The sequence below is a fragment of the Plectrocnemia conspersa genome, unplaced genomic scaffold (assembly GCF_051122295.1).
Source record: "Plectrocnemia conspersa isolate PC_06_02 unplaced genomic scaffold, ASM5112229v1 ptg000009l, whole genome shotgun sequence".
Lineage (NCBI taxonomy): Eukaryota > Metazoa > Arthropoda > Insecta > Trichoptera > Polycentropodidae > Plectrocnemia > Plectrocnemia conspersa.
Genome location: NW_028277173.1, coordinates 6,106,647 through 6,131,729, shown reverse-complemented (window position 1 = coordinate 6,131,729; position 25,083 = coordinate 6,106,647). Strand labels below are relative to the sequence as shown.

Below are 25,083 nucleotides of genomic sequence, written 5' to 3'. Positions count from 1 at the left end.
ATATGTGTTTTTTTCGTGGCGCGACTTGTTGCTCTGTTGTGCAATTGATCATGATATTGGTGACAAAGGTTCACCAATATCAATTTATTATTAGGATTATTTACAATTTATTATTACAGGATGTTTCTAGCTGTATAACACATTCAACGTTTTCAGAAACAAAAATGACGTGTGAGGTGGTTTGTTAACGCGATGTAAATTCCAAAAATATTTGCCTAAAGTTCTGATCGTTTTCTTCGGATTATATTATGCAAATAGCACAAATTAAAACTCCTTGATGACTACCATAATAAAAGTAAGGCAACTTCAGTTTCCGAACTTTAAAAAATCAAACTTAAGTATATCTTCAGATTTTTTATTTTTAATCAAACATTTAATGTATTTCATTAATTATGAAAAATAATACATATAGACCTTTTGCAGCAGCCGATCCTTTCGATGACTTTTGTATACTTAGGCGGTATCTCGTTTATAACATGGCATATGTTGGTTTTTAAGTGTTCCAATGTTTTTGGTTTACGGCGTAGACATGACTTTTAGTGTAAACTCACAAAAATCCAACGAAGTTAACTCGCATGATCTTGGCGGTCAGTTGACGTCACCAAAAGGTAAAATAATGCGACGGCAGCTGTCTGATTTACCGTGCTGTTAATGTAGAAAACTCGAATTAGATAATTTTGTACAATCTTGTGGTAAGAATTTGTAGTGAATTTTACCGCTGTAATCTAAAAAGAAACGTCTTGACATTCGAATGAACTTGATACACTCTTTTTGCTCTTGCCTCTTAAAAACACTTCCATTATTTTAATAGTAAATTACACTTATGACTATTGCTAAGTTACAACAAAAGGAAAATATGTTTTTATTCTTAAAAAATGTGTCTGAGTTATTTAATAAAATAAGGGGAGCACCAAGATTTTTTAAGCAGGGAGTAGTATAATAAAGTTTGAAAATCACTGCTCTAATCAGTATAACTATGTTAAAAAATAATGTAATTACATATCGCTAAATTTCTACCTCGTTACTCCGCGAAGTTGGCTACCTAACTTCATGCACTGTTTTTTGTTACTGTTAGATTATTTTACCTAATGTTTTAGTTGTTCTAAGAAAAAATCGAAAAATCATGATCGATTTATCGACATAAATCTTATTGCATGGCAACCCCGACGCTGACGTTTCCGGCTGCGCGATATTCAAACACGGGCATTAGCATTTCCCGGCATCTTACTCTAAAATCGTAGGGTATATGATATCGAGGGTTCGGTTCGATTGAAAAAAATGTAAGATTCTGAGCATGGCCGCGATTCGGTCGGTCGGGGGCGTATGGAGGCGCTGCGCGCGCGTGCATGTGCGTGCGGCGCCGAATCGATTATCCGCGACTACGAGCGGCGAGCGGCCGGCGTCGCCAGTAGAGCGGGAGCGGGTGCCGGTGCCGGAGCGGAGCCGGGCGCCCCCCACCGGCGTCGCGGCTATAAATACGCGCGCGGACGCACGCGCGCGCACGAGTGGCCGCCTCGGGGCCCTGCTCCCCCGTCGCGCGCCAATAGCCCATGGGGCGGCGCCGCGGCCATGGGCAACTCGTGCAGCTCCGGCCAGGCGCACAAGGACAAGGACAACGCTTCGCAGCGCTCCGAAGAGTGAGTCGTCTTTCTCTCATCCGTCGCGCGCACAACAGGTGGCGTGCGCGTTTATTTATAGGCTTTTTCTAAAAGCGAACGCTCGAAGGGAGTCGCGCGATTCATTGTGTTGTTCATTTTTTATCATATTTTTTTAAATATGGCAACCCTCGATCGACCGTTTCATTGTTTAAGTTAATTTCATGATTCAAAAATTGTAACCGAAATCAGTATTAAATGTAATGACATTTTTATGTTGCTGAATGGCAACCCTGAATTGAGTTTTTCCTGTCCTGGAATAAACGTTATCTGCGTAGAAGTCATATTTCAGTATTTCAGTTGTGTCAAATATGCTGATTAAAATGACATAGCTATGTATTAATTCTGATCAACTGAAATCATGCTTAGAAGAGAGTATATAGATGTATGTATAATCCGGTAATATTCTCATATATCAAAATATACTATGAGACTTTCTCCATTAAACTGATCCTATACTCATCCCTGGTTATAGATCACACTGATACGCCCTTCTGACATCAGACATGCAATACATATATTCAAAAGCACTACTTGTTATAATCATAAACATATTCAATGTCTCTCTCAATCGGCTACTCTCCAGATATAGAAATAAGAGCCAACACAATTCCAATACAGAAACCGAATCAAGTCTAAACGACTGATTCAAATAAAAACTGCAACCACATATAGAACATATTCGGGAAGACACGGTTCTTTTAGATATCGAAAAGGCGTTCGACGCGGTTCTTTTATATATCGAAAAGCGTTCGACCCGGTTTAGCATAAAGGGCTATCTGCTTTGACTTCGCGAGATATCCCGATGGGAGTATACTCAGACCTCTTTAATGTGCTCGTTAGTAATATGACAATGCCATGGACTGTCAGCTCTATCTGTGCGATGATGACACAGGTTACTACAGTAATCCATAGGTTATAACCTCATTATAAATCGGTTCCAAGAGGCATCACTCTAAATAGCAGATGGAAGATAGAAATGAATGAGGATTCAACCGAGACAATAATATTTTGTACAGTTTTATTGCACAAATCTATAAGTTATAGGGATATACATTAAAAATGCATGTGTCAGTTGAACCAAAAGAGGGCGGGGTCGATGAAGATTTATAAAGCATCGCAGTTGTCTCTATGGTTCGAATGTATGAGTGATAGTGCTCGTCCAATGATTATCATGTCGTAAATTTTATAATTTACCCGGGTATGTCATTTCAGCTTTTTCCAGGGGATGAGGTACAAAAGTTGGCTATTAAATTGGTATTTAATTGAATGACATGCATTTTTCGGTTTGGTGATTATTGCGCAAACGAAAATTGCGCACAACGAAAATTTTGAACAGGAAAAATCTAATCATAGGAATGTATAGGAATATATGTATATCTATATTTAAGAATACGTCAATATATAAAAAAATATGTATATATGACATATGTTAATATGATTCTAATTTAATTTATATTAGAAATTTACATCGGTGTGATACACTTACATTTCATATAGAAAAATATATAAAGGAATTAAAAGTATAATATATTTGACAATCAAAACTTGTGTAATATCCGTGTGCGCATTTTTCTGGTTAAATTAAATGGGATCCCTGTTTAGAATACAAGTCAAAAGCAATATAATCAGTAGCAAAAAGGGTCGGTAATCTAGCGTTCGTATTAAAACTTTTTTGTCGTCGCAGTGGGAACGCTCGGTAACGAGCGTTCCCACTACGACGGCGCCGACACGATTTTATTGCTTTTGACGTGAATTTTTGACTTCTGAGAAGTGATAATTGTTTTTGCGCCCTCCTATTGACTAAAATTCGGTTTGAATATAATTTGATCAACACTTCTATATCATAAGTCGTAGTAATATCGATAAGTACAGCTCTCATACTATTAAAACATGGTGTAATATCCAAGTGCAGACAAACTGGTTCTCTTCCGCTTATTTTCCTCTAATAGATGATTTGGCTTATTTTGTATTTTGGACTTGACCTAATTAGTTTTAGAACTTTCATTAGGTTAGGTTTGGGTTTCAACAGCAAATGGACGTTTCGCAACTCTCAAATTGAGTTTCAGAGACAAACAGCTACATATAATTTAATAGCGTCAATCGGTTAAATGATATTTTTGCTAATAGAAATATATATCTACTGGTGAAAATGTATTCAGATTTCACTAGTGAAAATATAACTTCACTGAAAAATACACATTTACTGTAAAATTTATACATTAAGGATTAAGTAATTAAAGAAAAAGCATAAATTGATGAATCCATATTGTATCAGTAGCACCTTAAAATAAAATCATAATAAATAAAGTAGTCGATATTTAAATGAGTTTTTATGAAAACATTTAAATGATGTTTTTGGATGTATTTTTCGAATTATTAAAGGTTGTATTATTTAAAAACTGCAATAGTAATTCAGTTCCTAAAAAAATCGCTGAATAGAGAATTTTGCTTTATGGATGTTCGACTGTAACTTTAATTTATTATTCATATTGTAAAATGAATTATTCAAAAGCAGGCTTTGTTGGTATGGTCAACCCTTTGTGCATTAGTGAACCGACTCCTAGCGTAAGCCAGTGACTTCAAATATTTTGTTGTAACATAACTGGCGTTAGCCTAATGTGTTACATCAGGGCCAACACCATCATCACCTATAAAAAATAGTGTGGTAGAAATCATTGGCATCTATTTTATTAATTATATATGTATTTAAATCGTTTTTTTTTTAATTTTCATACGTGAGATTAGGAAAATCTAAAAAAACATTGGATGTGTTATGATACTATATAATAATCGTTATAAATTAAAAAGCACTAGATATCATATGGGACTAGAACCCATGTTTTTCAGCTATTAGTCATCGACTTTATCGTGTTGGTATTTTTATACTTCAATCAACACAATAAAATATGTTTTTCTAATTAATACTGTATTTGTACTATTGCAATCTTAGTTACCATTTGAAAATTAACAAAGAATTGTAAGCTATTCTATACCGACTAAAGATTTCAATAGAGAAGATAATGTAAATATTATATTAACAGAGTACGAGCCATGTTTTGATTTTATATTATAATATTTGTCGATCTATATATACAGATATATAAAATAAGCTACAGGCGCGAAATAAATATTTTCCATCGCATTTTACACCAAAAACATATGTGAAAGTGATTTGAAAATATCGATAGATAACATATGGAGCAACAAACTTGTCGATTATAATAGACCACGAGGAATTCTTGAAATCGTGGGGGTTTCAAGTATGAAATTCATCGTCCTTATATAATCATGTTAAGCACATGAGTATTCAAAGGAAATTTTTCTGATATTGCTACAAAATGTAGTACGGATCGCATCCGTATTTTTATCCTTGAAAATATTTAATGAAACACTATGAGGGTGGTGTCGACAATCCGTCGAAGCTCGTCGGGCAGTAGAGTGCCTTAGAGAGTCGCCATGCGTTCCTTTTTCTGGATCAAAAAATAGTGGTTGTAATAAATAATAAATTTGCATTGAAGCTTATTGAATATTTTAGTTTTTACGAATTAAATTTTTCTGATAAACTGTTGTTGATTTTTCTACAATAGCAATCCCGTTCGAATTTTTGTGACAGTTTTTTGCATTTTAACTGTGTCAAATCTGCTTATGACTGAATGTTAATTCTTATTAAAAATATGTACTATACTTTAAACCAAAATTGTTATAGCTACGTCTTTTTCACTTTATGGGAATATACTTTGATTAAAATTTTGAAGAAAAAAAAAATTTTTGGCGCTTGTGTTACAAAAAAATACGATTGTAGAGAAAATCTGCCTCCTATTTTTTTAGCATACATAACAAACATATCATTAATTATAAAAATAGTTTTCTAAGAAATTGTCATATTAAAAAAATAGGACTTGATATACATTATTTATCTGCATAATATTTTTTTGTATATTATACATTATCTATAACATCTAGGAGAAGAACAACCATTTAGTTGGTGATGACTTCTTTTAGCAAATCGATGATATTTTAAATGTCAACAACATTTAAAATATCTATGAATAAATTTAGTTGAAGGCAAAATTTATACAATTGTATGTAATAAGTTGTTTTTTTGTTATTGAGATACAATAAAAAAATATGTTTTTATATTTTTACATCTATATTATTATTTTATATCTAAGTTTTTGTCAATTAGTTGTATTTTGAGATGTACATTTTAATCTTATAATAATTTTTACTTTGCTTGTAAAAATAATGTTAAAATCTACCTAAAATTATTATTAAATCTTTCTTAATTTACATTCCATTTACATATGTATATATTCTACTTAAAACAATCCTAAAAATACAATCACATTCTGTTAAAGTTAGTATAATTAATTATTTCCTTATATTTAAATTACGCGTTACACCATCCGTATATAGGTAATTAAATGTACGCTCCTAAAAATACCTAATTACATTACTATTATATTAAAGATCGTTTAAAAAAGATTTTGTAGCAATTTGTAATAGCGTGTTAAGGGATACGGTTCCAACTTTGGCCCTCTAGTATAACAATAAAAGTTTGGCTAAAGAAATTAGAATTTCGGAACATATAGAAATGCATAAACCCTATTGATTACCACAGCATATAAACTCATTATTCGTTTTTATTGTTGTAAGTATCATTTGTAATAATTGGATTGTCGCCCATAAATGATGATCGGAAGCTGAGCTAAACAATAATGCTATTGGTTCTAAATTGGCATTCTCTCCCATTCGCACCATTAGTTAAAGGTGACATATTTTTATTGCTCTTATATTTAGCATTTAAAGAATTTATTATTTATTAAGTGAATTCTTATTTTATAGTTGAGTAAATAAATTTATTTAAATATGTATTCAACTGCATTAAAAAACATGACGCGCTGCATTAAAAAAAATCACACATTATATATAGTATAAATAGCTATAGTAAATCGTATTAGATGATCTATAATATATTTTACATTGAACTGAAATTTTTTTTAATGTGAAATATATAATATAACATTTATTTTCATAAATCAGTAACATAAACAGGATATTAAAAATCTGCACGTGCTTTATTCGATCGGAATTTTATTGCGTCAATTGGTTCGATTGTGTTATTTTTTCTTGAAATATCTTTTGCATGGATCATGTGTCTATTTTCGATAGCAAAATGCGCGGAATCCACGAAAAAATCTAAACTCAATCCAAGTTGAAAGCGCCTAAAGATTGTCCCTTTGGCTTACTAGTTTTGCACTAAAATTGGCGCACGTCCAGCCGCGACCACTTATTGACTCACGTGTTAGTTTTCATATCGTTTTATAAGCGTCGATGTGCAAAAAATGGGAAACAAACGTCACTAACAGTTTCACCGCTCTAGAAGGTGAATTGAAATTGAGATTCTAAGTTAATTTCTTTTTTTTTTATTTTCTTCATATTTTAATGAAGTTGAGAGTCACTCCTGATAACATCATAGCTCTCCAGCGTGTACTCACTGAGTTTTTATGAACTCTAAACGAAAAGTAGACGTCGATGGAGAAAGTTGCCGCTTCCCTCTTCACGTCAGACCAGCTCGACGTCCGGAATCCAGAGTTCAGTCCGCTTCGAAGACGATTGGATCATTCAAAGGACTTCAGATTAACATAACTTTACGTAAACGTAAATTGTTGCACAATTATAAATTATAAACTAAATCAAAATAAACACCCCTGACTCATAATATTCAACTGCTCTTAAGATACACATCCATATTCTTTCAAATACCCAAGTAATATTTGATCGTACAGTAAACCCATCAATAACGTGCTATTTGGGTGCGTGTAGTTGGGGAATCATAAAATACAATATGTGCGTACGAATCAGGCGCGTGTGGTCAGATATCCTCCCTTTGGATCGCTCATACATAAAGTAACAGGCACACAAATAACATGTCCCAAATTTACTGTGTTAATGGGGAGTCTACTGTACTGTGATTTCATATAATGTGTCAAATGAAATTGGAATGAAAGTGAGGCTATATTTTGTACTATTAATTATTAGATATATTCTAGAGAAATCCATCAGATCTAGATATCTATGATAGATAATGTAACAACATGACAATAATAGTTTTATTTTGATTAGAAATGCAATATAGAATTGTTTTTCAAAGCTAGTTTAAGCGTTTTCCAATAAAACAATGCGCGATAAGCTTTAAAGCTCGTTTTATGCACTCAATGGGCAACATATGGCTAGATAACACGATCGAGTGTCGATAACGATTTATGCAGCTATAAAGCTTCCTATGTGCCATGTTTAAAATTATGGAGATAGTAAAATTGAGCTGACATTGCTGAAGATTGTATCTTATGAATATGTATAATGATAGCATTGCTTAGAAGTTTAAAATGACTGAACATTATCTCTTCTCAAACATCAAAGAGTCATGATTTAAGAGATAATTTACGTATCCGGACTAACTTAATTGAATAATCTCGGTATTTACCGAAGAAAACAATGCGAGACGCTATTGCCTAAGTATAATCCATTTAAATTAACATTTTATACTATACTTATTACATTAAGTTTAAGCCATCAAAACCCACAATGATTTTGATTAGAACTTCTTCATTATCGTCGCATCATTGATAAGGATCGTGATTCACAACCACCACTTATGTATTTAAATGCTTCCAATAACTTACGTTATTTTTTCGAGTTTCCCATCTCAAAAATCAGCAAATTTCTCGAGAAAATTATCATTGTCTTTTTTGTTAAAAAATAAATATGAACGAATATTTTTGAATGTTTTATTACGGCTGAATTTTTTTATACCGCTGCATAAAAAGAGTGAGTCTGTGCCAGACGTTTTTAAGTAATTTAGAAAAAAATACTGTGACCAGGAAGTGGTTAAAGGAATTGCAATTATATGCTCAGGTTGCACAATGGTATTTTTTATGAGGATTCTTTGATAATTTAGGTTGCATAGGTACAATTTTTATAATTTTTCTCGAACTCATAAACAAACCCTTTCCACTCTCTTTTCATATGTTTATTCTAATATAAGATTTTCTTTAAAAAAATGTTAAAATCTTGTTTGCTTCCTAATCCTAAATTTCTAGATGGTTAGCATAAATAAAAATAATTCACATTCACCCTATTTTTTTAAAAATTTAATGTAATCATTAGAAAAGGCATTAAAGTTCGCGGCTAGTAATACATTATTAGAACAACTAATATGTTTTTACTCTAGTCATTTTATTTCCTCGTTAAATATATATTTTTTCATACATATTAAATAACACAAAAATGTTTCTGTGCGGAAATATTAAAGCATATTTAAAAAATGTCAAGAAGTTATTGTGATTATATTACTTTAGTAAAAATATTTTAGTTTTTTTTACTGTACATGCCCTGACCTATGTTTCAGAGGTGTTTATTTTCGATACAAGATACAAAAAAATAGTTTTTTTTTGATATTTGTGTCACATTCACATAAAAGTTTATAATCAGGTTAATGTATACGTGAAGTCTTCTTGTATTTACGTTTGAAGGATTCAGTCGTCGCTGAACTAAGGTTGACGTGAAGAGAGAAGCGGCTGCTTTTTCGATCTTTAATCTGATCTGTACTACCCACTAGTGGGCGATCGTTGTTTTTGTCCGGTTTTAAAAACAATGCCATATAAAAACTTTGCATGTTATACATACTATGTATGTATGAATAAAAACATACATTTAAAAACCAATTTTTTACAAACCTTACTCCCTCTAAAAATTATTTTACACTTGCACTAAATTGAATTACTGTGATGTTAATAGGCGTTAAGGAAATGTTCCCTTAAAATATACAAAAGTAGGCGGTAGGTATTAAAAAGTTGACGACCCCTGGTTTATCTTATTATTTAGTTCGAGTTCGTACGAACTCAGTGAGTTCAAGCTGAAAAGCTCTGGTTGAAGTCCTTGATAATGTAAGTTTTTGATTTGGGCGCTGTATATCTGCTTTTATACACATGGTCAGCCCGAGGGAAGCTTAGTGCTCACACACATCTTTGTTCACTGTGTTTCTTACTGGACTTTTATATTGCGTATGGCCTTGAATATTGAAAATGTTTGAATCGGCCTGTAAATATTTTGAACAAATTTGAAATCTTGCAAGAGTAGGTGATACTCATTTTAATAAAAGCTTTTAAAAATTGTTTTGTAAAAAATCTCTATAATTATTCGTTAATGTTTATGTAAATACTTCTCGAACTTCGGTGTTTATGTAAATACGCATTTAAAAGGTTCCCCTTTTATCTTTGTCAAATATTGTAACTCTTAAATATGTAAATGTATTTATATAGACTAGGGGTGACCAAACTTTTAGACCCCGCGGGCGACTTGCTACTGAATCGTAAAAAATATTTTTAAAAGATATTTTTATCTTTATGTAAATAATATTATTAAAAATAACATCATGATTTATTTACTTAAACTTGAATTAAATTAATAAAGAGGATTTTCAGGGCTTGAACATTTCGGTTATATTAATTTAAACCGTAGTTTTTGATAAAGAAAATTTTATAAACTGCTATTTTCCTGTAAGAATAAGTCGGCGTATAATTTGGAGTTATTCAGTATATCATCCCTTTCAATTTTCGATCGCCTGTCCAATGATATGATACGGGGGGCGGAACTAGACTATTTGTTATTGTCTAATAAATATATTATTACTTTTTGATACTATAAATTACCAATTAGGTGTGTTTTTAATTCGCTTTGCTCTTCAAACATCAACCCTATCAACACTGGTCCGAATATGGTATCGTACGTGACAGCCACGAACGTGATAGGCGATTTTGCCTTTCATGCTTCCCGTTCGGAGAACATAATTGATATTGTTCGCTTGTCGTTGATAAGTTGATGAAGTGATATCGGCCAGGAGTGCCGTGACATGTTGACGGACACGGTTGAATTTCGTCGTCATAGTTTTGGAACGTTTGGGGCACTTGACCTCGCCGATTTTCCGCCTGATCAATGCTATAAAAGCGGCTTCTGTGGCCTGTGATGACTATTTCTATAGAAAATATGTAAAAAAACAAACACAGAAATACCATAGGAACCTTGTCACTTAAGTCACCATCAGGGCGATTTAAAGATTTAAAACCATGATTGGAATGATTGGAGGAGAATGAAAAATAACTAGCTTAAGACGAAAATTATAAAAGCGCTCCATTCTAATGAAGTAATATTTTCTATAGAAAATTCATTGAACACAGAAGCATTTCTGATCATTGCATCATTGCTCAAAGTATACGTTCAGATAACAAATATTTTTCATTAAGAACCATCGATCGATTAATTAGTTTCTCTAATATGCGTGTTTTCCTAAACTTGTTTATGAGTTAAGGCGTTGTTGTCTTATTAAATATTTTATCTAGGGTTCGCCGTTTTGTTAACCTTATTATTTTATCTGAGTTCATAAGATGATTTTTTTGCAGTAAATTGTGTTTTCGATATACATAAATCAATAGTTTGTTATTGCAAGTTGTTTTTTTGCATTTAAATCTATCTATATGAGTGTTTTCAAACTTTTTCGCGCCATTTAATATGAATCAAATACCACTTTTTGTATATTGCTATGTGATACAAAGTTTTATTTATATATTTTTTTTAATTCTTAACAGTTTTAAATTCACGCATTCGAAAGCGGCTGTTTCCTTGATCTTGTAACTTTCCTTGATGCAAGTTCGGGTAAAGTGAAGTGGTAGAAGTGTCAATTCTGACTGAAAATTCCTGTCTCAGAGGTGAATTCAGTACGCCATGTTTCACTGTGTATACACAGTTTTTTCTGTTCTCGATATTTCGGCCAATACTTTCGCTCGGGGTGGAAGCAGACTGTTTGTTATCTAGTTAGACTATCTTGGCGATCATTAAAAAAATCAGTACACTTTGTAATGATGTAATTTCAATGATATGCTCTTGTGTTCATGTACCTGCTGACGCACTCCATATCGTATTATACAACGATCTTTCGGCTTTGAATTTGTAGTGTTTTCTGCAAGTACTTATAATAAGCTCATACATGCACGACTATTTCGTGCCCTCTACAATTTATCTATTATTTTAATGTTTACCTTAAATATCGAAAATTCAGTGTTCAGTATCTTTTGTTTTGATATTATCTCTTCTGTTTTTCTTAAATTTAAAAACGTTCTCTAATTTTACAAATCGGTTTTTAAAACCATTAAATCCTAGTTGTAATTTTATTATCTCGCCTGTGTGATACAATGGGTTTCCGCGAATCCATTTCATATATTATACATACCTATTATATATGTACATAGTTAAAACCATGTACATTATTATTGACACCTGTCAATGTCTAGATTTAGTAAAACCGTTGGTGGTTTAGATGTAGTACGTACATACGTTTATTTATTTTAGTGAATATACATATGTGCAGAGCCTAACAAATTAATGCTTATATAACTATAATACAAATAAACACTAGTGTTATTAAATAAAGGCAACAAATTAAATCAACTTTGGGATGTAACAAAAATCAAATCACAGTCATAATTATATTAGTTAGGGTCAGAATAAATATCAAATGGTTTGAATACAAATAGTATACGGCCAGAATAAAAATAAAACATATTATAACATTTATAAATAGCCAATAAATTATTTATTATAGAAATATCTTATAAAATATCTCACTCACACCAAAACCGTTGGACAGGTTAGGTGCGAGCGAGCGTTGGTCAGACATTGAACACTCCATGAATCTGTTGAACGCGAAGATATCTAGGGCGACAAACGAAGCGGAAATAACGACAGAACACTGGATGAAAGCACGCTTAGCTTGTTGTGTTGACAGCTGACAATGTTTCGAACATGCAAGTTGGTCCTAAAACACATTGATAATGACCATGTATTATTATGCTGACCGTCTGTCAACATAAAATTGACATTGAGGTTAAAATACAGATCATATAATATAAATACTGGACATTCCTTATAAATACAGACCCATACACTGTGAAAAATGATTCTGACCATCTGTCAAAATAATTCTTACCATTTAATATAAATTCCGACCAATTAATATAAATTCTGACCGATTTATTCTGACATTTTTATATACATTCTGATCTATTAATATGAATTCTTACCACAACCGTATTAAAATACTGAACCAAAAAACACAAGGTGATCTAATACGAGTTTTTTATGTTGGCAGCACTGTAATCACGCACCTTCAAAGTGTCAAATGTTGGTCTGCATAAAATTCAGATAACACAACAATTTGATGGGAAAAGTCGTAACTTAAGTTATTCGCATCTAAGAAAACCCTTTTAAAACTTTTGCAAAAGATTGTTTAATTTAACATTGAAAACCTTGGTTGTCTTTCCTAATGTGTGTGATGAAAGTATTATATTATATTATATGTAGTTTATATATTATTAAAATGTAAATATTTTCTACCCGTTTATCTGGTTTGAAATCAAATTATCTTTTCAATTAAGAATCGTGCTTCATGTACCACATAATCTTTAAGACCCATTGTTTCATCTCATCGACTGGAAAAATGAACAAACACGCCTAGAATCAGCCGCTCCTAGACAAAAGCGTAGCTCTGCTCGCAGCATACTTAGATTTTCAGGGACGAATCCGTCAGACGGATGCGGGCTCATATTAAATTTTCTTCCACCACCACGTCACGCATAAATCTACCACGAAATACGCGTACTACATATTCCGCTACGCTAGGTGGAAATCGGTTTATTTATTAGGTTATGTCCGGGCGGCTATCAGCGCGGCGCTGGGTGGGTGCCACCCTTTTCCGCCCCGAGAAAGGGGCGGGTATGACGTCACGCCTAGCCGCGTGACGTCACCGCCGTCTAATCTGACCCCTTGCGTTGTGCGTGCACGTATGTGTGTATTTTACAGCGTCTGGTCGCTCGTGACCTCGCCGGGGAGAGGAGAGAAAAAATAAAAGATTCGCGAACGCGCCGCCTCCCCCTCTTTTATAATGCGTTGAATATTAAGATGATCTGCATCGATTGAGTGTTTGCTTTGCGTTGAAACAGAGCGGCAAACTTGTCGATATGGTTTAAAAAACATGGTTAATATATCTTGGAACGAAACCATTATAGCTAAACCTGACCGTGTTATGATCTTTTATACATTTTTAAAAATTTTCAATACTAACATATCGTATTTCGGTATAATATACGACAAAATCATGTATTGTCTTTCGTGAATCTTGTGGCGTTGTATATTTTCGACTATTTTGCATACCTTTATTTAATATTTTAAGAACGGAGGATGCAAAATTTGTTTATAGAAAATCAGCGCTGAGATATTTGGTGATTATTGATTCTCATCCACACACCAGAGCCAGATTTATACGAAGAGAGGCTCTAGGCCAGGGCTATCCAACCTTCTAGTAGTGGCAATTTTTCTCCTCTATAAAAAAACATCGCGATCTATCAATATGCAAGGGGTTAATACTTTTTTTTTTATAAGTTCACACATAAAGAATGATTATTAAACGTTTCAGTAGATCAAAAAATACAATTGAAAATATAATCATAGTAAATACTACATTAGATAAAATATTGTTAGAGAGAAATAATCGTAAACATTGGTTAATATGTGCATCACTCAAATAATTTCGTATATCTGATTTTATAATGTCAAAAACAGCGGATTTAGACAAATGCATATGTAGAGCCAAAACAAGACATTAATATTTGTACCGCATTTATAAGGGTTAGGTATTTATCTTTGGTGTATTTCCAAACACAATCTTTAGATTTTAAATATAAATCATTCTGAAGTTAGCTTATTTTCAATTTAAGTTCATTCTGAGTTGCTTTAAATAATGTAAATATTTGACTTGCGATTTATTCTATGTTGATATCTTTCTGAAAAGAATTTATAAAAATAATGTGATATTTACAATCTTTTCAACATTTTTAATTTCGAGTTTCACTAGGTTTGGCTCAAATTAACTCACATCTGGATATATTATATATGCAAATATTTTTGAACGTAAGTAAATGTTAGAATACTCCAATTTTTAAATTTGCTTAAAAATAATATATTTTGTTGAAAAGCTTTTAACGAGCTTATCATATCTAATTGTAGGTAGCTATTACCTTTATCAGAGAGGAAACTTTTTATGTATTCTAATAACTAAAAACATCATAAGAACTCGACTTCTGCTAAGCCAACAAACATCAATGCCCAACAAAAGCTCCTTATCGTTATCCTCATTTTCTAATCTGAAGGGCACTGCCTCGTATCCAATTGACTATTTTAAAGTCTCTAAACATAAAATTTATTGCTGGATAATGCAGTGGTATGATAAAAGGTTTGGATGATTATCATCCTGCTGTCATAAAGAAATATAAACATTATTGCGACCGGTCATACATGAAGCACCGTCTGTTGAATTCGAAAACAATTTATAAATATGAAATTTTATTTCTATTATAAAGTTATTAAAAATTGTAAATGTATATTTTTTCGTGCAATTGTATTACTTTAAAAAGTTATATTTTTACTGAAAAATCTTTTAATACCATCCGGATAAATCAGTTCAGTCTATTCATAAAATTTAAAAGAAAAGGCTATGCATATATTTATGTCTTCTTTAAGAGGTCTTCAGGTGCTACATATCTGATCATTATGGTCAACTTGTCAATATGTGAAATGTCAGGAGTGGAATCTACGGAAAAGTTGAAATCTCTATCCTTTTCCATGTCAGCTACAACTAATGTCCATCCTTCATTTTCTTTGCCATGAATTTCTATACTGATTGATATGAGCATGTAGAAATGGATAGAATTTTGCTACCTGTATTAAAAGAGCAAAATACAGATACAAATTGTTGTTATTATTCATTTCAGTTGGAGGCCCTAGGCCTAATTAGTCTATATTATATATAAGGTTTGTAAACATTTGTTGTGTGTGCGTATTCGTTTAATATCAAACGCAATATATTTTATTTTTATTGTGATGTTAAGCTGTTAATTGAAGGTCGAAAAAATCCTGATAAATTAAGGCACAATAGTTCAAACAAGCTATTAAGAAACCATACATCAACTCGCCTTCAATGAGAAATATTTGATGAAAGCTTGTTATTTTACGACCGTATTTATGTAAAATATTAATTAATTTTTTGTGTTTCTTCGCGTATTTCATTTATGTGCGCGTTTATTTTTATAAGTACAAAGTATTTAATAAATTACTTTTAAATCAGTGCGAGTTCTACAGAACTCTCTTGTGTTCCAAGTCGTAAAAGTGTCGTCTTTCTACGAACAAGTTCATTTGTTTCGTCGGAATTATTAAAGCGCACGAGTCGATTGCATATTTGGGTTGATTAGGACCATTCGCAGAAAGCACATTTTAAATGTCGATACAAATACAAAATAATGTATTGAAAAAGCGGCAGGTATTATATGAAATTTAAAGTGCCCAGTTACAACATTAAAAAATATTTTTATTATATATCTGGAAGTTCCACTTTATTTGTAAAAATATAAATATATATAAAACAACTAAAGCGGAAGTTCCAGATGTATCACATTTAGGGTTCGGTTCTTCGGTCTTCCTGCTCTCAATCGTCTAGCTAATGCTATGCTTCAGGACGGAAACAGACTATATTATTGTCTGTTAACTATATAATAAAAATATTTATCAATGCTGTAACTGGGCACTTTAAATGTAATGTAATACCTGCCGCTTTTTCAATACATTCTTTTGTATTTGTATCGACATTTAATAGGTGCTTTCTGCGAATAATCCTAATCAGCCCAAGTATGCAATCGGCTCGTGCGCTTTAATAATGCTGACGAAACAAAGACGCAAATAATTAGTTTTAAAAGTTTTATTATACTTTTAACCAGGGCTGTGGAGTCGTTAAAAAAAACACGACTCCGACTCCGATTCCGATATTTACCAACAACACGACTCCACTCCGACTCCGACTCAAAAAAGTTTAATTTTATTAGGTATTTTTAGTGTTTTTCTACACGTTTAATATTCATACGCTATACACATTCATTATTACGCAATTAAAAAATCATAAATTTCATAATTTAAAAAAATGCTCGGAGTCGCTCATTTTTCACGACTCCGACTCCAACTCCGGCCAAAACACCACGACTCCAACTCCGACTCCGACTCCACAGCCCTGCTTTTAACAAATCATTGTAACAAACTTATAGACACTAAATTATCCTAAAATTCCTATAGAGTTAAAGATTAAAAAATGGACATGTTTGAAATGTAGTGCTGGAAAAGGATTCTCGGTGTCTCTCCATAATAAAAGAGAAATTATATACGTATATCCATAATAGAAAAAGAACGGTGTATGTTTGTTAAATGTTAAACTCAAAAGTGAAGACATTAAATATTTGGAAAAAATATACTTCTTTCCGTATTCAAGTAACTTTAAAAAAGTTCTAGCAAAAAACACTAGATAGATTAGTGGAATATGTATTAAGATTGTTTTACTTTTTTTTTTTTTGATTGTTACTGTCCAATTTTTGTGTACTATAGATACTTCAACTCAAATATCAAAATCTTTTTTTTTCATATTGATGTACGTTGTAGTACGTTGACATGAATGAGGACTAAAAGTAAATCCAGTGAAAAATTTTACAGAAAATGTTAAATGAATGATTAAGAACCAAATTTGAGTATGTATAAAAAGTTTTAGAAATATTTAAAATAATAATAGATGATTGTTTCTAGAGATATTTCTTTGAATAATTAGTATACATGTACAATGTGACTTGCATACTGATTGACATGCATTGACACATATCATTGTTTCAAAGCCGTTACAAAAATAGATACGATTTAGTTAAAATGATGGCAATCGATGAGATTTTATCTTTCATTCTATTAAACACATGTATGGCAATCACCATTACGCTACTGCTATTAAAACTACACAGTATTGTAGAAATTAGTAGTACAAGTATCGAGTAATTCGCTATACTTGTCGGTGACAATGGTTTCGCTTACGTTATCTCTTATTTGGCCTTGTTTCAGCCCATTTGATATATGCATACATATATACTTGTACTGTTCCAAAAATTATAACTATTGCTTTTTTCAGATCTCCATCATATCAGCTGGCATGCAAGAAGTCATCGGTAGACGGAGCAGCTTTAGCTGTAGGTGCGACGGGGCCTCCGACGACGGGCCCTATTGTACAATTACAAACGCAGCAGACTACGGACCAACGTGAGTGCAAAAAGCCTGGATTGGCCAAGGTTTTGAGGGGAGTAGCCAGCTCTAGCCTTTCAGGTAAACTATTTTAAGGCTAAAGGACGTTAATTGCTGATGATAGAGCATAATTGTTTTTGTAAAGTTTTATAAATTTACAGTTCGATAGTCTGTAATTAATAAACTGCATCCATTTTCTGCAGGTCAGCAATTCCATAAAGTCTTCAAAAAATAGAATTTCAGTATATTTATGAGGTTCTGTTTTTTTGTTGATCTACATACTTTTTAAAAAATAGTATCAAAAACAATTTGGCGCCCAGCACAAACTTCACTCGTATTTTGAGCATTTGTAACACAACCATAATATTTAGTTAAAAATCCACTCATAAAACAATGCAAAGTTTGGTTTAAAGCGAAAAATTTAACTGCTGCAATTCTGACAGATTCAATTCGGCTTATAATGGTCCAGATCTTTTAATGCTCACCCAATTGCCTCATTAATAGTTGGCTACTCTCGTCTTTTTTCGGTCACCATAAAATGTTGATTTTCTATAATTTCAGAAATCTAAAGGAGGAAGATGAAAGTTTTTGTATAAATTATTTTTAAATCACAACTGTTTAAAATATTCCCATAGAAATTGAGCAATAATAAATATAGTATATATACATATCTATTATTGCTGTAGTATTTACAACATCACATAGTAGTTCTTAAGTTGTATCGAAGATCGGGAACTCTTGAGAATTAGCTGACTGCTTAGTCGAACTAAATCAAACGATAAAAAGCAACAGATTTTTTCGGTATTTTAAGGGTTGTATCAGTAGATTCGGCATAGCTTTGCTTAGTGAGAGTTTGACTGAACTTATGTTATTCCAAATTGGAAGCAAAGTGGTAGTTTTGGATGAGGTTCCCGATTGAAATGTCTGAAGGAAATTAGTCAGTACGGCAGTGTTATAATTTATATACCCTTGAAAATTGGGGGAATTGTAAAGTCTCTTCCGCATAATCTGGAGATGCTGTGTTTGAAGATATGTCACTGACCATTGGCTTTAATGTAGTAAGACCCAACGGTTTTAGTACACTTGTTTGAAAATATTATAAAATCCTTTGTTTCTTAAAAAAATTCTAGGGCAGATAAATAAATTAATTTTATGCCCCTTTTGGCGAGTCTTTCGCAACTAATTTCAAAAGCTGCTATCTATACGCGCAGTGCAATATTTTTGGTATAATCACAAACAACGATACATTAATGAATCGAGTAATTTAGTACTTAGTTAATTTTCTCAATTAACATGTTTATTATTTGTCTGTTTTATAGATTCTATGTCTTTGAGCTCACCAATCGGAGCTCCAGGTTCTGAGCTAGATAGACTCGGTGCTCTAGGATTGCCTAGTGCTACACAGGTTGTTTATTTAAATACTTAATTATTTTATTTTTAATATACTGATATTTACTTATATATTTTCGGTTTTCAGTCTCTTCCTGATGCAGCTTTACTCCTGATCATGGGTCGAGCTGGCTTGGCCAAGCCACTCTTGAAGATGAACAAAATAGTCATATACATCTCAGCTGCTGATTCTCAGGGTATTTCTAACACTTACTTCATTATACGACACATGCGGTATGATTCGGATTTTTTCTTTGTGCTCATAATCAGCCGCGAAATATGCTTACCATGTTTTGTATCTCCTTTCCGGCCATTCTTTGGCTAACACGTAAAATGTATTCATATTGCATAATTTTATGTTTTGTTTGCTATGTTTTAATAACTCGTATCTCCGCAGATTGTTGTGTTGAAAAAGGAATGTTACACAGCGAAGTAGCGTCCGATTTGCGAATCTGGTGTCGAAAGAGAGGCTGGCAACTGCATGTAGTCGACTTGCACTGGAGGACACCTTTGGAAGCTCAGCGAGACCACGAATTTCCGAGGCTTTGCCTCTCCGAATTAGCTAGTATGCTCCGAATCATTTGATCTTAAAATTATTTTTGTGTAATATTTATTATAATAATACATTTACGATTTCAGGACATTCTGAATGCGCATATGTAATACCGGTACTGTTCCTAAACTCTTCGTTAGGAACTCCTCTATTACCACTTACTATTGAGAGCTCAGATTTTCGAGCTGCAGTTGACAGTGCAGAAAACGAAGATGATCGTTTGTTACTGAGCAGATGGTATGAAGTGGACAGTGCAGCGTCGCCGCCTTGTTTCAGACTGACCGAGCGAGGAAACGAAGACAAAGGCGACGAAGAACGAAGAGTTCTCGCAGTATTCCAAAAAGTACTATCTGTTGAATTACGAGATGCATATCTGACGACGGTAGTCGAACAGGTTTGATTTTATCTAAATAAAATTATAGATAAATACAGGCCCATGCGAAGGGGGAAGGGGGTTGGAAATGGTGATGGTTGAAAATTACATACAGATTGAGCAGCTGCAGTAGTATTATTTTTATTAAAAAGTTCATAATAATTTACAAATTATGTTACATGATAATATATGCGAGTGAACGGTGGACGAGGCACCACCGGCCGTTGTTTTCCCGTCGAGCTCCACCAAAAATTATAATTATAATTGCTGATTCTAAATTATTATTCATTTAAATTAAATTAAAACCAATTATAATTGCTGATTATAAATTATTTAGCAATTATTATTCATTTAAATTAAAAGAAGATCATCGTAACCTATCAGGTTACCCCAATGCGTCACGATGGTCGAAAACAATAATTGTATTATTTCAATACACAAAAAAAATATATAAATAAAATAATACATATAAAGTAGCAAACAAAAGAAATCATAAAATATAAAAATTAAATGATATGAACCGGACCAGCTCCTCTGACATTAAACAGGTGTATGTGCAATGCCAGTGTATTATGGAGCCGGATGTGACAACCATAGGCGAGTCGGCAAGTGCGGACGTCCTAGCCCCAACGATCATAAAAAAGGACGCGATCGTGTTTCGTGGAAGTTTTTCTAGTCAAAATGTTCCCACCGAGATCGTAGGAATAAACTGATGGCGAACTGGATCAAGAAAATAACATAGTATGGCACTTTCTTACACTAAAGGGCAGACGATTAACGGAAGCCCATCTCCATAGAGTCTAAAGCATATTGTAGAGAGGAGTCCGCAACAGATCGAATGCATTTATAGAATTTTAAATCATCTTCGTACAGAAGAAAACTTGAATTAGTAACTGCCGTATTTATGTCATTAATAAATAACATAAAAAGCAGAGGACCCAGGTTGGACCCCCGAGGAACCCCCGAATTTAAAAATTTGTAATAAAATACTAGCAATTGTGTACAAGAGATGTCTCTTGTACATTCATTCTCTTCACCCAAATCATAACATGTATTCCGTTCACTCAAATCCTAACAATAAAAATCCAGCATAGCAGGTAACGCGAAACCCTCTACGCAGATTCCAATCCCAGGATAACTTGAATACCTTGTTTTTTTATACATATAGAAAAAAATATTTATTGGTATATACTTTTTCTGGGGAGGGGGTGGCGCCTGATTAATGCTTTGCTCTGAGCGCAACTTTTACTTCGCACGGGCTTGTATATTTATATATAAATAAATATAATATATTGATCTATCGTTTACAGGAAGTTCATAATACAGTATTAATGAGTCAAGAATTGGCGCGGAGATGCTTATGGATCAACCGTGTGTTTGTACAACAAATAGGACGCCCTGAATACGAATCAGCTGGCGAAAAAGAGCTTCAAAGACGTCTTGCAATTTTACAGAAAGATTTAAAGGTATCTGTTTATCTTGGCTCATATTCGAGTACTTCAGAAATTTAATGACTTGTTTTTTTAGTCTCAATTAATAGAGAAGCATATTGCGAGGGCCATAGTTGCTGGAACTGGAATCGACGGAGTACAACCGTCAGTTCCTGAACACGCACATTACTTAGCTGGAGCACAAGCTCATTTAGCCGAAAGACTTAGAGCGGCTGCTGAAGCTATAATTGAGGAACATGCTTCTCGATCGCCATTAAATCACGCACAAGGGATTCACGCAAGGTATTAACATGATAAATATATAAATGAAGCAGCATGTTTAATATTCGCTTTTCAGTTTATTTGAGGAGCTGAATGAACACACAGTATTTTGCCAAAAAACTGCTCAAAGCAGTGTCAATCGAGAGGCGGTGCTCAACAATGTTAAAAGTTACCTGACCAGCGATAGTACGCAGACTCTGGTCATCGTCGGAGCCTCGGGGTCTGGCAAATCCACCTTAATTGCACGAGCGGCTCAGTGTTGCCATCAGTGGAGTCCGGACGCGTTCTTAGCGTTCAGATTCATAGGGATCACAAACAGATCCAGTACTATGGAGAACATCTTAAGTTCAGTAGTTAATCAGTGTTCTATTGTGATGAGTGGATCGCAATACACCGGAAGACATGTAAGAAACATTTCTATTTTTTAGTTAATATAAGAGAAAAATACATATCAATCAATCAATATTATAGGACATATCGACGTTGTGCGAGTCTTTTAAGAAGATAGTTTCCGAAATCGCTCAACAACGTCCCACTATTATAATAGTGGATGGATTAGATCAAGTCGAAGGCTTTGAACCGAATACCTTAGATTGGTTGCCATCGAAGCTGCCCGATAACGTTAAGATTATAATAACAGTGGCCGAAGGACAGAAAGAATATTGTCCGCAAGCAGCTGAGACACTACGTTCGAAATTAGCCGAAGGATGCTTCATGAAGATGCCAGATCTAGAGAAGAGCGAAGCTAGGAGTATTGTGATGTCCGGTGTGGTGCAGTACAATCATTCAGTTAATCCTGCTATACAAGACGCTGTTTTGAAGTCAGTCGGAGATTGTAAAATCCCATTGCATGCGAAGGTATGATTTATTGTGCTACTAGTTTTTAATGCTGAATTATATTCATCTATTAATCTGGATGCTCTGCACGTGCCGTTGCAATACCGATAATACCGGTTGGGGTAAAAATCGACTTTTGATACTACCGATATTACAAAATGCCCCTACCTGCTCCCTTCAAAAAAAATGGCGTCCCTATTTAGAATTCACATCAAAAGCAATAAAATCCAGCCGTTACAGTTTAAACGCTCGGCTATCTAGCGTTCATATTAAGACTTTTTATAATCGAAATCTTTTTAGAGTCGAATGAAGAATATCTAAACTGAATTTTGACTAATAGGAGAACGCAAAAAACAATTATCCCTTCTCAGAAGTCAAAAATCGACATTAAAAGCAATAAAATTGTCTTCCTTCCTTCGCAGTGGGAACGGCGCTAACACGATTTTATTGCTTTTGACGTGAATTTTTCACTTCTGAGAAGTGACTATATTATGACTTACTGAAAATCAGATGAAACAGATCTGAACCAAATTTTGGCCAATAGGAGAATGCAAAAAACAATTTTCCCTTCTCAGAAGTCAAAAATCTACCTCAAAAGCAATAAAATCGCGCCATCGCCGTGGGAACACTCGTTACCGAACGTTTCCACTGCGACGGCGCTGACACATTTTTTTTTGTTTTGCCGTGAATTTTTTACTTCTTAGAAGTGATCATTGTTTTTGCGCTCTCCTATTGACCAAAATTCGGTTTGAATACACTTTGACATGTTTCTTGTTAAATTATATTTGCATTAAATTATTTGATCTTTATTTAAGATCTTGGCGTGGAGAACATCAGTTTGGCAGGCTTGGGGAGCAAGAGCCGGAGGATCGGGTAGTGCTGGTGGGGCATTAGCCGCTTTGGAAGAATTGTGCGGTGAAGGACGATTGCGAGCTTGCTTGGGAGCATTGACAGCCTCTCGTCACGGCCTTGCAGATCATGAAATGGTAGATTTGTTAGCCAGAGATAAACAATTTCACAGCGATGATACTTACTGTAAGTATTACATTTTTTAGTCACTTTCCTACTTGATTTATAATGTAAATTATACTTATGTTATATTTGACGGTTTTCAGTACCATGGGCTCCTGCTGCTATATTCTGGGCTCGTGCATCTGCTCGTTTAGCACCGTTCTTGTGGTGGGGCGGCGATGGAAGAGCCCGTTGGAGAGACAGAGCTTTGAAGGAGGCTGCTCGTGAGTGCTTCTTCCCTCAGGCTGAAATGCATATACGGATGAAGTTGGTCGATTACTTTGAGGTATCAATCTCAATTAAAATATCGATTTAGATATATTATTGTGTACTAATAAATGTTTTGCACATAGGGTAAATGGTACGAAGAGAAGGATCCTAAAATGATCGGACGATTGATCTCGCAGGAGAATAGAATAACTCCCGAATGGTAAATAATTTCATTATACCTAATATAATCACAGTGATAAAATGTATTATTATTATTTTAGTTACAATGCAAGAAAATTAGAAGAAATTCCGTATCAAAGATATCACTTGTGTAAGCCAGATTTGGAACCATTAGGTACTGAAAAATTCTTCACTGATGACACATGGATATACGATAAAATAACAGCTTTGGGTTGCGGTCAATTATTGGAAGACATTGGTCTGTTGGAGATCAAAGACGAAGAAAAGATGCCCGAGCACGTCAGTTACCTCAAAGAGTTCCTCGAAATCAACTCGTTCGCTCTCAACTATGACTGCAAACAATTCCATATGCTCATGTATTTGTTCTTGGAAGAGAAGGCAAAGATTAATGCGCTCCAAAGTGAAACCTGCCTGAAATGGCACGAGAACGCCAAGAACTCGCCTATCCCTTTGCTCGTTCCGTTAAACCTATCGACAAGTAACAGACACAAGAAAGACTTGTGTGTAAGCGAAGTCTTTGATTCGAAGGTGTACGATTTGGTCATCAGATTGGATAAATCTAGCGGTTATGTTGCCAGTTTGTCGACTGAAAGGGAAGAAATTTGCGTTTGGGACGTTGCCAGGTACAAATAGAGATATTTAAATAATATTTTTTATTTATATCTTCTAATATTAATGTAATTTTATAGATGCAAAAAAGTACGAACTCTCAGAGGAGTCACTCATCCTATAAATCTAGTTGCTATCGATCAGTATAGATGTGTTGTGTTGTGCCGACGGGAGCTACGTGTCTACGACTTAAATCAGGTATGCATATGTCAATCAAAATGTATCCGACGTTAGACCATAAAAAGCCAACTTACTTATTTAATTGAGATTTTGTATTTTTGGACAACAGGTCTTGGTTTCTTGTATCTTAAAATTACT

At 33.7% G+C, this 25,083-nt stretch overlaps 1 protein-coding gene and 1 long non-coding RNA gene across 3 annotated transcripts in view; one reads left to right on the top strand and one right to left on the bottom strand.

Moving 5' to 3' along the window:
- Positions 1 to 341: 341 nt before the first annotated feature.
- On the bottom strand, positions 342 to 1,255 carry LOC148231715 (uncharacterized). The gene is made up of 2 exons (XR_015810564.1): positions 717 to 1,255; positions 342 to 645 (listed from the first exon to the last, which is right to left on the bottom strand). It is a non-coding gene; the product is annotated as an uncharacterized LOC148231715 (long non-coding RNA).
- Positions 1,256 to 1,407: 152 nt separating this feature from the next.
- LOC148231713 (NACHT domain- and WD repeat-containing protein 1) overlaps positions 1,408 to 25,083 on the top strand; it is a 32,080-nt gene continuing 8,404 nt past the window's right edge. Inside the window, exons 1-15 of one of the 2 annotated variants that reach the window (XM_088191257.1) lie at positions 1,408 to 1,637; positions 17,761 to 17,888; positions 19,190 to 19,275; positions 19,348 to 19,456; positions 19,657 to 19,824; positions 19,899 to 20,206; positions 21,496 to 21,651; positions 21,713 to 21,918; positions 21,974 to 22,301; positions 22,369 to 22,755; positions 23,550 to 23,769; positions 23,850 to 24,031; positions 24,099 to 24,175; positions 24,237 to 24,779; positions 24,846 to 24,963. In XM_088191257.1, coding sequence (XP_088047383.1) covers positions 1,570 to 1,637; positions 17,761 to 17,888; positions 19,190 to 19,275; positions 19,348 to 19,456; positions 19,657 to 19,824; positions 19,899 to 20,206; positions 21,496 to 21,651; positions 21,713 to 21,918; positions 21,974 to 22,301; positions 22,369 to 22,755; positions 23,550 to 23,769; positions 23,850 to 24,031; positions 24,099 to 24,175; positions 24,237 to 24,779; positions 24,846 to 24,963 — 3,084 coding nt within the window. In that variant the 5' untranslated portion in view covers positions 1,408 to 1,569. Of the gene's footprint in view, positions 1,638 to 17,760; positions 17,952 to 19,189; positions 19,276 to 19,347; positions 19,457 to 19,656; positions 19,825 to 19,898; positions 20,207 to 21,495; positions 21,652 to 21,712; positions 21,919 to 21,973; positions 22,302 to 22,368; positions 22,756 to 23,549; positions 23,770 to 23,849; positions 24,032 to 24,098; positions 24,176 to 24,236; positions 24,780 to 24,845; positions 24,964 to 25,083 lie in introns of both variants that reach the window. The other variant, XM_088191255.1, reaches the window with a different exon arrangement.